This window comes from Thalia democratica, chromosome 1 (genome assembly GCF_965202585.1).
Source record: "Thalia democratica chromosome 1, ktThaDemo2.hap1.1, whole genome shotgun sequence".
Classification (NCBI taxonomy): Eukaryota; Metazoa; Chordata; class Thaliacea; order Salpida; family Salpidae; genus Thalia; species Thalia democratica.
The window spans coordinates 90,708,190-90,723,064 of NC_139165.1; the positions used below are offsets into that span (position 1 = coordinate 90,708,190).

Genomic DNA, 14,875 nt, shown 5'->3' on the forward strand with positions numbered 1-14,875 from the left:
GATATATTTTTTTTTTGGCAGTTGCCTTTAAAATATATTTAACACTTAATTTAGTTCTTTACTATAAAGCAGTTTTAAAGATGTTTCTAATCAAAATTTTGTAAACATTACTTAATTTTAGTCTCCAACACTTTCCTGTAAAATTTTTTACTAATTACTGTAAATTATATAACTTCAAGCACCAAATCTACAATATAAAAATATTGCTAAATACATAAGCTTCAACAAGTTCACAGTTTAATATACTAACAAGCTGCTAAAAATATAGTTTGTTCAAATAATGTTAGTACTTAATATTGTTTAAACATTTTATTCTGCATACAATGAACACTTAAGCTACTCTTTATGTTTTAAATGATATTTATACCTCCAGTTTGAACTCGTGTAAAAATGATAACCAGAGTGGCAATAATCGGAGCGGGAGCGGCCGGCCTCAGCGCCGCCAGGGAGCTCCTCACCCGCAAGGCCAACTTCACCTTCACGGTCTTCGAAGGCACCTCCCAGGTGGGCGGGACCTGGTACTTTACCGATGAGGTGGGAAATGACAAGTTTGGCAACCCGCTGCACACCTCCATGTACAAGAACCTGAGGACCAACCTGCCCAAGCAGGCCATGGCCTTCCCGGGCTTCCCCTTCAAAGACTCCCTCCCCTGCTTTCTGACCCACGCAATGGTGCAGGAGTACCTTGAAGACTTCAGCGCCGAGTACAAGCTGGACAGGTACATCAGGTTCAACACCAGAGTGGAAACGGTCAGGCTCAGAAGTTTTGACAGGAAAGACCTTTGGGACGTTACTTCTTTTGATTACAGCAAGAACTCGCAGACCACTGAAGAGTTTGATGCCGTAATGGTGTGCAACGGCCACTACTTTTTGCCAAACGAACCAGAAATAGAAGGTTTGAGTGGCTTCAAAGGCAAAGTGATGCACTCTCATAATTACAGAAAGCCTGAAGACTACAGTGGACAGAATGTGGTTCTTCTTGGTGCAAAGTCATCTGGTACTGACATTGCAGTTGACTTGAGCAAAACTGCTTCAAATGTGTTCATGTCTCACAGAGGGAAAAGGCTGGAATCTCCTCTGCCTGGAAATGTTACTGAAAAACCAAATGTTTCACGTTTTGAAGAAAACAGTATTGTTTTTGAAGACGGCAGCAAAGAAAAATGTGACACCTTCATCTTCTGCACGGGATACAAATACAAGTTTCCTTTTCTAGACGGCACCAACATCATCAAGACCAATCAGAGAATTTCTCCCGTCCACAAGCATGTGGTCCACATTGACCACCCCTCACTTTCCTTCATTGGCCTCTGCTACCTCATCTGTCCTTTTCCTAACTTCCACTACCAGGCGGCTTTTGCGGCTGGGGTGCTCGACGGCAGCGTCAAGTTGCCCACTAAAGAAGAAATGCTCAGGATGGAGCAGGAGGACTTGAAAGAGAAGCTCGATAAAGGGATGAGTGAGAAGCACGCTCACTTGCTGGGTCCCAGCCAGTGGGAATACAATAATGATCTGGCAGATGCTTGTGGGATTGAGAGGTTGCCCTCAGTGGTGGCAAAAGCTTACGAGGTCGCGAGGGAGACAAAAAGAGTAGATTTGATGGGGTACAAGAACAATGAGCTCAGGCTGAACCAAGATGGAACTTCTTATGTAGTTTCATAACAGTATTTAGAATTTAGTAATCACTGCTTTCTACCACTTGTTAAATATATTGACTTAATTAATTTTGTTTCAAGATATTGAAAATTTTGTATGAAATTATTGCTCTTTATTTTTTTGTTTTACTCTGTTTTTACCATGAGCTTAATTTAACCTTGTTTAAAATTATGAATTTATTTTTTTTTAGTGTTAGGCCATCAATAAAATTTCTGTAAAGAGTATTTTTTCACGGAATTTTTAAGTAGTTTTTTAATTTATGCACTGTATGAAAATTACTATATATTAGATCATTTTAATGCTAATTTAGAAATTTTATAATGAAAGTAAAATGTACCTTTTAATTGAATATAAGTAATTCCATTAATTTTTGATACCACTTTCTTAAACTAAGTTAAGTTATCATCTAAAAAATTTATTCTTTCTTGCTATAGCCATTATCTAAAAAAAATAATTTGATAACTTTAAAAAACTTTGTTCATATGTTTAATTGTGCAATTATAAGTTACTATTTTAATCTTTTTGTAGTAATAGCAAAGTATACCTGATAAATAAATAAATAACTTAATTTTTTCGATTTTTAAAAATATATATGCTAAAATCATATACCATTTCAGGACTTAAAATTTATAATTTGGAAAATTATGACTTACAAAACTAGTTTGTTTTTACACTGCATTTCAACTGACTTGCTAAGTTGTAAGTAGCAAGCAGCGGCATTAGCAACATTACCAGTCTAGACAACCTGACAGTACTAGGACAGGATGTTTCTTTTCCAGCCATCTGGTGTTGGTAAACTGCAAGAAGAACATGAAAACATCCAATATCCTTGATTTCCAGTGTCTATTGAAATAAAATAAGGTTTGCAGTTATGTTCATACATACTTTGTTCAAACTTTTTTACTTAATAGATAACTATTATTGTTTTATTATTTGCAGATTCTGATATTTAGTTTGGCAATTTATTTAAATAGAGCTAAAAGTTTTATATTTTTATTTTAGAAGTACTAAAATCTTACAAATTAATTAAACTTATACAAGTTTTACACAAACTTCTAAGGTAGTGGTCTTCAATATTACCACTACTTTAATAATTAATTAATTATATGCACACTAAATTGTTATAAACATTAGAAATTATTAAAATACAATACTTTTTTAATACCCACTTTTAGTGTCTTTGTAAGTAAATAATGTGAGAAAACTAGTAAATTGTGTTATTATTAGCTTTTTTTCATAAAAAAACTACACAAGAGTCCTAAAAATGTATTTTGACACTATTTAATATTCTGTGCACAGTAAAATGTTTTTTATGTACACTAGTTTTTTATGCACACTAGTTCTCATCTAAGGCTTTTGGTAATATATTTTCAAATAGGTTTTATAATTTACTTAGTGTATTATGATAAATTTTTATTAATAAGTTATCAAAATTTTTAAATTAAATTTAAATTTATCTAAGTAATTTAAAAAAATTTAAAGTGACATGGTTTCCAAAAAATCTGGAATCCTGAAAAAATCTTAAACTTGACAATTAAGGTATGCAAAACCTGGAATTTGAAAAAAAATTGATAAAAAACCTACAAAACCTGGATATAAAAAAAAACTTTGAAAAACTTTAAAATTTTACATGTAAAGTAGTGTAAGTTTGATTTGATATGAAAAATTAATCGTATAATAAAGAATTTATAATTTTTTAATATTAAAAAGCACTTTTAAAGAAGCTTTACAGTATATCTTTAATGTTTTTATACTATTTACAGTCTGTGATACAGGGTTGCCAAAAAACCTGGATTCCTGGAAAAGTCTAGACTTTAAGAAATTTTGAAATTTCTGGAATTATAAACTATTTATACAAGTAAAGCAAGAAATATTATCATAAAGATAAAAAAATATCATTAAACTTTTTTCAATAAAAACACATCTAAAGTAGCTTTTTAATATAACTTTTTTTATTGTTATACTATTAATGACATTTTTTCAGCTTAAGTTTTATACCTAAAATAAACTACAAAAATTGTTTTTTTTTTTCTTAAACCTGAAAGAAATTTATAAAAAAACCTTTGGCAAACCAGTATTTTACACATTTTTTATCTAACATTTATTTTTTTGCTAAAGATAGACCAAAAAACTTGAAAGAAATTTAGGAAACCTGGAAAATATTTTCAAAAAAAATCTTGGCAATCCTGAAAGTGAAAACAACCAGAATATATGTATATACAAATATTGAAATTATGAAAAACTGTATAACTTCTTCTTACATAGAGACTTAACTTTTTTTTGACATACTTGGTTGAACTAATTATTTTTTTCTAATAACAGTTTATTACTATTTATCAACTTTCTGTCTACAGAAATGAAGAGCAAGCCACTTGATGCCAAAACAACATAATTCCGATGGAATGGAAATGTAGAGAAATAAAAGAATGTTTCTCATTAATTCCTAACTTTCACTGGTTTGTACCTTTACTATACAATTTTACGTATAATACAATTAATAATAAGTTTTTCTTTAATTTTAACAAACAGTTATGTAGCAAAATTTTCATGATTAAATTAAGAACATAGTATTTATCTTTTCTATGAATATACTTTGTTTTTTTTAAGTTTTAATTTTGTTTCACTGTTTTTAATTACAAACTAAAGCCAGTTAGTTTTATACTGAGTTTTTTTCGAAACATAATTTGTAATTTAGTTCTTGTGAATAGTTTACTCACATTTTGTATGTAAAAATGCTTAGTTTACAATTTGTTTAACATAAAACAAATGTATAGGCTTTTTTGTGCTTTTTGCACTTTTTTAAGTATTTAAAAATGAAAACCGTTTGTATAGTTTAAGACTTATTTAGTTTTTTTTCAAAAGTTATAATTAATCGAAAGAAATTTTAAAGTTTTAGAATTTTATGACATTATTCTGAACAAAAATTTGAAAATTCTTTGAATAAAGTTTGTTGTTATTTTTATAATCTTTCATTTAAAACTTTCATTTATTTTTTATTCATATTAAGCTTGAAATACAGTTATCAGTTAGTTATTTAAAAAATTTAAACCAACTATGATTATTCTCAAAACAGCTTAAAGTTTAGCAAAGTTTTTATTTACAAAACAACAATAAATTGGTTCTTAGTGTTTAACTTGTTCCTAATAGAATGCAAACTAAAAAAAAATTATGACATGTACAACAATGAGCTTGATTAAATAGTTTTTTGTAGTTGATGCTTAAAAAATTAAATCTAAATCTAATCATCATAAGTTATAATCATAAAAATAGATTGTTTAATAGTGGTTGTATGTTACAAATGACAATAAATGAATACCTTAATAAGAAATTATTTAAAGGCAAAACTTCTTAAAGATATAACAACTAATTATTTAACTATATAGTTATACATTACAAAATACTAGAAAACATTTTTTTAGCAACCTTTGTATATGTAGAAATTTTTCTGTTACCAACTAAAGTTAAAGCAGATTTTTATTTGCTTTTAATTTAAGAAAAAGGTTAATATTGTAAAACAATTTAGTTCTATGTACTTTTAAAAAAATATTACATTCATATGTCAAGTCTACACTAAGTGTCTTTTATTGTTGTCTCTAATTTAACATAATGCATTTTAGAATTACTTCAAAATGTTATTTTAAAGAAAAAAAAGATAAATAAAAATAATTATTGCAATATCTTGCTTTGAACAAAAATAAAACACAATAACATAGAACTTGAATTTTCTATTGTAAAAAAAGAAAACACTTTTAGTAGGTAGTTCAAAAAAGTTAACCTTAACTAATCAATATTGTAAAAGCTATAAAATGTATAAAGTTAATACTGAAAAATTTGCTTAGTAGTTAACAGTATGTACTTGATAGACTAAATATACTATTTCACAAAAGTTTTGATAGAAATTATTTTAAAATTATTTTGTAAAACTTTTTATTGTAAACACTTATAACTGATTAAAGTAAAGTTTTAAATCCTTTGTATCTAAAGTGTTTTTTTTTAATGTCTTTAAATGATCTTTTCAATTAATATAAAGTAATTATTAATTACAATACTTTATTATAACATCTTGTAGTTTGTTTACTATATTATTTGAGTTTTTACTCTGTTATAGCATTTGTTATACTTTTATTTATAGCTTTTTAAATAAAAGAACACTTTTGTTTACTTATAGCAGTGACCAACAACAACTTTTTGTATAAAAATAAAAATAAATCGTATTTATTAAACCTAATATATAAATTACAGATCCTAGTAAAAGTGTATGCACCTGGATTCAATTCATGAACTAGCTGTCTAATATGTGTTCAAAAACAACTGAATCTTATGATTCATTTTGTAATGTTCATTTGTTTTAGTATGTTTTTTTTCTTACATTAACTTTTTAACAATCTTTATTTTTATCACGAGTTTTTCTTTTAATTTGGCATTTTAATGCTAGTTCTTTTATTTATTGTTTTTAGTTAAAAATATCAATATACATATGTAAAAAAATATTTTTACTGTTAATATTTATCTTGTAATTATAAAATCAAAATTTAAAACAATCTATATCTACAAACTTATGGTTTTTCATCAACTAAAACTGTTTTTCACGTATAAAATAGTTTAATGTTTATCACACAAGATTGTAAATTTTAGTTTAAATGCTAACACAGAGTAGCACAAATATGATACACATTTCATTTATTTATTATATTTTATTAAATTATCAACTATCTCATATATATTAAGGTGCACCATTTAAAAGTAAACGTTGTTTAAACTAAAAAACTTAATTATTTTGTTCAAAAGTATTTTTTTTACTTAAGCTAACTTGAGTAGTATACAGTGTTTTATGCATTGTAAACAAGTTATAAGCATTTTTATATATAAACCTTTTATATTAATGCTGCGTTTTGTACCTGTTTCGATACTTGTTTTTTTTTTGTGTCATCTAAGAATGTTATTTTTTATTAATACGAAACAAATTAAAATGAATATGAATTTTAATAACATTACATCATATTTCGATTGAATTCTATTTTATTTAAAAGTGTTTACAACAATATATTTTTAAAATTTTTAGTGTTTTCTTTGGTAGCTTTTTTACCAATCATACTACTTTATTCACTATAATGTATAGCGAAAATAAATGTTTTTTAATTTTTTTTTTTTAATTAAAAAAAATATAATTTTTGATTTGTTTTTTTTTTCACCTGAAAACAGTCATGACTTAATATAGTAATGAATAATTTTTTTTTGTATAATATGGTGATTGTTAGCTTTTGTATAATTTCTTGTTCTCATAATTTCCTGTAAAGCTTTCTTTCTGCTCATAAAACTATTGTTGACAATTTTTACAACTTACATATTTTTCAAAAAACATATTTAAAACTAAGATAGTGGTGTTTTTAACTATTTGTGTCTAAAAACTACCAAAAAAAAAAACTTTAAATGTAAATTAAAAGCAATTAAATCTAACAGAGTATTTTTTATTAATATGAATAGTTAAAATAAACTTACTTTAATGTTTAAAATGGTAATGGTAGGAAAGCTTTCCTTTCAAAATTCTTTATTATTTAGTCGGAAATTCTAAATTTTTAAGAAAATGTGTTGTATACAGGTATTTGCTAAGTATGCTTGCTAATTTGTTTTTTGTTGTATTTTTTTTAAGTTTGAGCTTGTGAAAACTTTAATAGTAGACATAATTAATTTTTTTATATAATAGTATGAAGAATATATCCAAATTTTAATAATCTATTTTTAAAAGTTAATTAAAACTTTTTTTTAGTACCTTGCTAAATTTAATTGCAAAAAAAGTTTTGAAAAATTCTTAAGCATATATGTTTAAGGTTTAATCATTCACAACTATATTTAATGTTCTTTATCTGTGCAGAAAAAAAAATTCTTATAGTTTTTTTATGAAAAAATTGAGTGTTAACAAGTAAAAAATAATTATTGATATTATTATTAACTCTTTTAATTTTTTAAATAAAAAAATATCATATAATGATAGTTTTGATAACTACACAGTCTAAATTACATTTTTTAACTATACTTTAAAATAAAGGTTTAAAGTATGATTAATAAAATAGTTTTTATTTTTGACAGCAAATAATTAACCGAAACTATAAAAGTAAAATTTATCCAGATTAAAGTTTGAAATTTAAAAAATATGCAATTGAACTATTTTAAAAATAATATATAGTTTGTTAATTTGTAATTTTCTTAATTATTACGTTTAAGTAACTCCATAATCTTTTAATCTTCTAAAATTCTTTCTAAAATGTCCTTAGAAAAATGAAAATTATGAGATTTGTGTAGTGGCTAGTTTAAAAGTTTTAAATAAGTTTGATTTAACATTTTGGATAGATCAAAAACTATTTTAATGTAGTTTTTTAATTTTAATTTTCAATGCATAAATAAGTTTTAAAGCTAGCTTTTATGACAACTTTTTGCAGTTTTTAAACTTAATTCAAATTATAATTTGTCTAACTTGAAATTGCTAATAACACAAGATTATGGATGGTTTGCTGCACTTACTTGAGGTAAATAAATTTATTTCACTATTTCTTTATATAAAAGCAAAAAAATATATATACTTTTGAGTTCTAATGATTTCTTATCTAGTGAATTGTATTCTAAATAAACTCTATTTGGGTACTTTTTGAATAATATTTTATCATTAACTTATTATCTCTTTTTTTTTTGAGTGAAACATTGTTTTGTATTTAAAATATTGAAAGTTTTATACACTGTTGTAACAAAAACAGGCCAGCTCAAAGGACAGTGTAGTTCAAGTCTTGGATGTGACTGTGCACAACATGTATTCGTCTGAAAAACCATCAAACAACCTGTCACTCATACTCGATATAGAGGAAAACAAAATTGTGCAGCTTGCTGAGTCATCTAAACTGTTCATCAAAAATGTCATTTATAATGGTTAGTTATAAAGTTTGTTGAAAGCTTTGCGTTAAATTAAAGATACAAGTCAATTTTTTTGAAGTTTTAGTTGTATTGATCAATTATTTAAAGCTTATATGAATTTTTGTCAGTTTTTCAATGTGTATGGAGTTTTTTTTAATTTTAATTAAACATTTTTTGAATTAATATTCACATAGCTTTTTTATTAAAGTTTTACAAACTGTTATATACTTTTTTTTTATATAGCATTTTATACAGTATAGGAACTGTTATTGAATAATCTTATTTAAATTTATTTTAAATGCTTAAAGCAAATTGTAGCCAGGAAAGTCTGGCTTGTCAAGCAAAACATTTTGCTTTTTTTTTTTAATAAAGCTTGTTTAAAACCAATTAATTTGAAGACTCTTGTTATAGTATGCAAATCCACATTTATTTGAAATTGAACTGAGCTATCCCTTTAAAAAAAAAAAAACTATAAAAACATGGTTGCTCGTAAAAAGTTAATTTCTTATTTATTTGGTCAGTGAAAAATGTTTCTACTGTAGATCTGGCCTATTAGTCTGAAGCAGGGTTACCAAAAGTAGAACATTTCAGAAATTTAGGGGCCCATAAGCTTCAAAAGGGTAGCAAAGGGGCCACAGGGGACCATGAGGCCATAATTTGAAACTCATATTATATATTCAAAAAAATCACAGGGGGCCTTATAGAAAACTTTTTGAAAAATTTTGGTTTAACGGCTTACTATCCTTAAATTAGCATCTTTCTTTAGCCACAAATGGTTATTTCATAATATGTGTGGGTTTGAAGTATTCAAAGTTGATTGAAATAATTTTTTTAAAGTTCAAAAATATTTTTAATCTACTACTCTTAGCTAAACTTAAATATTTTTACTATGCAGAGAACCTGTGATGAGTAAAAAAAAATTAAAATACATGTGAATTCCATTTAAAAATTACTTTTGACGTTTTTAAAATGCCTATTATCATTTAATTTGAGAATATTTTTCAACCTTCTATTATTACTATTTTTTTAAACACGAACAGTTATATATCTTAAATGTAAATGTTTTTCTTTTTTCAAACTACTCAAAAACCACTGGTACAAAATATACAAATTGTTTTTATCAAGCTTTAGTTCAAAAAATTTAAGTACAGACAATTTTTAGACTAAACATTATGACCTTGTTACAATTTTTTATTTTCATTTTTTAACTAGAAATCAAATTACGTGATCTTATAAAATTTCAAGTGCTTGTTTTGAACTTTTTAAACAGTTGTTTGTAGTAAGACTCTATTTGAAACTTTTTAAATGGGCTCTAAACTTAAAAGAATATTAATAAGTTAATATTTTTAACTATAAGTCTTAAAATTTTCCATTTAATTGTTTAGTCCTATATCTGTATATTTATGAATATTGGATTAGAGGTCCACCTTTTATTTCCAAGCTCGTATTATTTTAAAGGGTTTTATCTAAGCTAACAGACACTTTTTACTACTTGAAAATATCATTTGAGATATAAGCGATAGAAGTTCCAATTGATCCATACCCTGAAAGATAATGATTAATTTTGACCACTGTAGTTTTTATTATTTTTTTTAAATGCTTTGTTTTTTGACAGCTGTTTACAAATCTTGTTATTAGATATTATCTTGAAGAGTTTTATCTTAGCTTTAAGAAACTTTTTACCACATTGTTTAGTTTAAAGAAATTTTGAGATATAATCAGTCAAAGTTAGTGGCTTGATAAACCTCTTATTTGAAAGCATAAACCAAACTGCAAAAATAAGAATAATCCACTAAAGTTCTTCCTTCTCTTTTTTTTTTGATAAATTTTTCAAGTTTTTATTTTGTTTTCATTACTTGTGTTTGAAATATTCATTTAAATATATATCTTTAAGCTTCAAATTATTAAAGGAATTTTTGCTGAAGTTTTGAGATTTTTTGCTCAACAATTAAAAGGTAGTTACGATTTTAGTGTTTTTTGAATTACTGCCGTTTGTGCATGTGTATCAAAATGTTTTACAAAAATAACTTTATATAAAAAATAAAAAGTGTTTCCCACCCACAAAAACTTGTATTTTATAGCTTTATGATAAGATTATATGCTAATTTTTGTGTAAAAATGTCCATATCCCAACTGTTACAAACGAATAAAGTCTTTTTCTTTTGTTTTCTACTGCAGTTATGTATGCAGTTATAAAAAAAAAATTACAAGTATTTTAGAAACCGGACACACTTTAAAAAAATCTTTAAAATAGTTTTTAATGGAATAAAAAAAAAGGTGCTAAACTCATTAGTTAGTGTTAAACTGTTGTACTATCTATCTGTGAAAATAAATTTTGAATTAAGTTCTGATTAACAATGTTAGATGAAACTTGTTTTGTTAGCCAAAAAACCACCTCCAAAAGGTTAGTAAAATTGTTCTTATGTTTTTTAGTTTGCATATTGTTTCATGCCTTCTGTATTTCATTTAAGCTCACTAGTTTATATTGATGTTGTATTTATAGTATCTATGTTATAAAAAGCTGAAGTTTGTATTATCTATAAAAGTAAATAATAAACAGATCAGTGTTCATTGCATAGTACTTTGAAGCTGTGATTTGACAATGGTATACTTAGAGTGCAATGATTAACTTTATTATTATCTTCTGTATTAGGGTATACCAAAGCTGTAGCCATAATCAAGCTTTAGGAATAACTTATTGCTTTAATGTCTATGTTTACATGATAATGAATGCTTTTAATTTTCTGATACACTAAGTTATATTTAACGTTTTATACGCATAGACTTAAATAACAATAGTTTGAAGTTAAAGTTTTAGTTTAAAATAAGTCAGGCAGTTTGTTATTCTAAAACTAAAGCGAAAATAAAAATCAAAAATCTCAATGCAAAGCATAACAGTTAATGGCAAGCTTCAACTCAAAAATTTAAAACTATTATACCATCAAGTACTTATTGAAGTAATGTATTGTCCTAGTTTCATTTAATAAAATTTACTTATTTGTATTCACTTCACTTGAGTTCATAAGTTTGCTATAGAGATAGCCAACTTGCCCAATAAACCTGTTGACATATTAAAAAATGTTTTTTTGCTGGGCCTTATTTTCGTTGATCTGAAAAATTTAGTGGCTTAAAGTAAAAATACCTTTTAGATCAGAAGCAAAGTAAGTGTGGTTGATTTCACCTCTTTTGAAAACCGTTCATATTTCATGAAAAATAGGTCATCATTTAATATTGTTCAAACAAGTTGTCCCTGCAACTAGGATTGTTGTTATTGATTTTATAGCAAAATTTGAAACAAATTTAGACCAGCAGCTTCCAAAGCAGGGGACGGACGATAGGCGGTATTACTTTTATACTATATGAAATTCATAAATCCCCTTTGTATACTATATACGTTATACTATGTGTATACTACATTATTTGTACTATATACTTTTCTGGTTATTTATACTTGAGTAAGCCAACTGTATTTTAAACATTAAACTACCAACAGATCTGTGTGATGCTGATTCTTTGAAGGGATTGTTCGGCGGCAGCTTTGACAGAAAGTTGAGAGACCTCCTGATCAAGATAGTGCTCAACAAGTATCGAAAGTGGAGAAAGCTGGTGATGGACAATCAAGGTAAACTGCTTGTTTTCATCATAAAATTAAAGTTTTTTTACTATCATAAACCAACAATTATAGTTAGTTATACAAACAAATGTAGTTACTTGGGTTTTTATAACAAAACAAAATGTATTATAATATTATATATTAGTAATTATTTAATTATTATAATTAATAAATTAATCAATTTATATAAATATATATTATGATAAATAAAAGCAGTTAACTTTGCTTTTACCAGTTTTATGTTGTGAATGATTTTCAAAACTGTACCATGTGTTGTTTTTGCGGTTGATAAAGTTAAAATTTTAATATTTTTATAGTATTGACTAAGTTTTAATACCCATACTTGTTCAAGGCTAAAACTGTAATTTAAATATTTACTTAAATAACAAATTATTTAGATTTTCTGTTTATATTACTTATAAAAAACTTTTGAATTAGAGTAATATTTTTTAAAACTTTAATTTTACACTAGTAAACTGTAAAATACATAAAATATAAAAAAAAATTTTGTTTTAGTTTTTGTACACTTTGTTTTATAGCAGATGCTTTCATTATTGCATTTCTTAAGCGATAAATTATAAATATTGTTTTAAACTATTTTTTTAAATTATTTTTTTACGAATCTGTAGATAGTTTAGCTTTTTTGTAGATTTGGTAAATAATTACAAACATGTGGATATTTTTCAATAAAACATTGGATAAAAATAAATTAAAGCGTAACAAAATCAAAAAATAAACAACTCAATTCTAGTTATTTCAAAATTTACAAGCATTTCTGTTTTTGTAAGTATACTTTTGAAAACTTGAAATTGGAAAAAAATTAATAAAAATTAAACTAATTTAAAAATTTAAACGTTTGTTGGTATATTGTTTGAATTAAACATTAAATCTATACACGAAGTTTTGAATTATCAGTAAAATTTTTATCAGTAATCTTGATAACAGTTTCTTAATATTTACTATTTAAATTTAATTTATAACATTTTTTCTAGTGAGCACAGCGAAACTGGAGTCATACTCATATGAAATTGTGGATAATTCCAATTTTGAACCAAAAACATGCGTTTTATCTATTCAGGTTAGTTCGATTGTTAAAATATCTTTTTATTTTTAAGTACATTATAAGAAATTGCCTTTGGATTAAAAAGTTGTTAATCTATTATAATTTTACAACAACCATAAAACTTTGTTCTCACATTTAAATAAACGAGATATATTTATTCATATTAGAATTAATTATTATTTCTAATGTTGAATTTAGCCTAAGTTGTAAACTATTACAACTCATTTACATTAAAGTTTTATTTAATTTTTAAATGTCCATAAAATCACATGTATTACAGTTACAGTATTTTGAAATATTTGATGCAAACAGACAAACTAAAACTTTTTTGTCACATATAAAAAATATGTGTATCATTACATTTTCAAACTATATTCTATACTATTGTGAGTTGTACATATGGCTTAAATGTACAAATTCTTCGTTTATCTACAACTTTTTTGACGCATAAAAAATATTACTATACTGTAAAATTTTACTGTATTTTATGTAATTTATATCTATTATGTACATTTTTTTATAGTTAAAATAACAAATTGATAATTTTTATGTTTTATTTACAATAAAATATACAATTCAAACAGACGAACGAGCAATCTACGGAGGTGGCGCTCGACAAGCAGACTTTGGAGACAATGATCGACTCACTGAGCAAAATAAGAGATCAAATTTCATCGGTCGTTCAATAAGTTCTAACTATTTTATTAAACACGCTTTTTGATATACTACTAGTTATAACTCACATAAAATAATTATATTTGCTTTTGTTAAGTGTTTTGTTCTAACTGTTTTATAAAACAAACTTTTCGAAATAATACTATTTATAACTCACATTAATGGTTTTATGATATGTTAATTTCTCAAGTCAAAAAAATAAGAAAAAACTTAATAAGTCGTTCAATAAGTTCTAACTATTTTATTAAACAAACTTTTCGAATTAGTACAAATTATTACTAACATTGTAAGTTTTGTATTATGTTGGTTTCTCAAGTCATAAAAATAATTAATATATTTGTTTGACAAAATTTGACATCTATGTTGCTATAAAATGATTTACTTCATTTTGTATTTATTACTCATTTGCATAGAAATTATTTTTTCTTAGCAGTTATTTTTTATTTTTCTGAGAAGATACCTTTAAAGTACTTCAAAGAAAAATAATCAGATAAGATAAAGTTGTATTTCAATTATATTTTTGGCGATTTTTTACATAAAGGTTAAAACATAATTCTTCTTATTTGATCATCAGAATATATATATTTGTTTTTTATCGTTTTCATTTCAAGAACATTATGACTAATGTGTATTTAATGCAATCATAATGTTAATAAATAATAAAATTTCAAAATTGAGACACTTTTCTTAATTAACATTCGATGCAATTTCATAATTGATTTCTTTCTTAAATTATAACTAGTCAATTTTAACATAAACTTTAAGATAACTTATACATTTCAAAAACAATTTTTCTTCGTATTTATACTAAAGCTATATCTACACTAAATAATTTTGATTATTTTTGTTGCTTAACTAAATGTTTAAAAAAAAAACAACTTTTGTCTTGCATTTATATTTCTTTGTCAAAAAAGTTCACAAAAAAGATAACCGAAAGGTATTTTTCGTACACCAGGTCCATTGACCAA

At 25.2% G+C, this 14,875-nt stretch overlaps 2 protein-coding genes across 2 annotated transcripts; both read left to right on the plus strand.

The window, feature by feature from the left end:
* The first annotated feature begins 379 nt into the window (after nucleotides 1–379).
* On the plus strand, nucleotides 380–1,846 carry LOC145830980 (uncharacterized). The gene has a single exon (XM_082938573.1). It carries the CDS (start codon nucleotides 391–393, stop codon nucleotides 1,657–1,659), a length of 1,269 nt encoding a protein of 422 aa, XP_082794699.1. The 5' UTR covers nucleotides 380–390; the 3' UTR covers nucleotides 1,660–1,846.
* Nucleotides 1,847–8,088: 6,242 nt separating this feature from the next.
* On the plus strand, nucleotides 8,089–14,257 carry LOC145831973 (COMM domain-containing protein 9-like). Its single transcript, XM_082939634.1, has 5 exons — nucleotides 8,089–8,177; nucleotides 8,403–8,571; nucleotides 12,050–12,178; nucleotides 13,162–13,247; nucleotides 13,817–14,257. Exons 1-5 carry the CDS (start codon nucleotides 8,151–8,153, stop codon nucleotides 13,919–13,921), a joined length of 516 nt encoding a protein of 171 aa, XP_082795760.1. The 5' UTR covers nucleotides 8,089–8,150; the 3' UTR covers nucleotides 13,922–14,257.
* The last annotated feature ends 618 nt before the right edge of the window (nucleotides 14,258–14,875 follow it).

Excerpts from the sequence above, each read along its gene's own strand:
- LOC145830980 (XM_082938573.1), top strand. The coding sequence starts at position 391 with ATGATAACCAGAGTGGCAATAATCGGAGCGGGAGCGGCCGGCCTCAGC.
- LOC145831973 (XM_082939634.1), top strand. The coding sequence starts at position 8,151 with ATGGATGGTTTGCTGCACTTACTTGAG. Across the intron at positions 8,178-8,402 it reads GTTTGCTGCACTTACTTGAG|GCCAGCTCAAAGGACAGTGT; the intron begins GTAAATAAATTT and ends TAACAAAAACAG. Across the intron at positions 13,248-13,816 it reads CATGCGTTTTATCTATTCAG|ACGAACGAGCAATCTACGGA; the intron begins GTTAGTTCGATT and ends CAATTCAAACAG.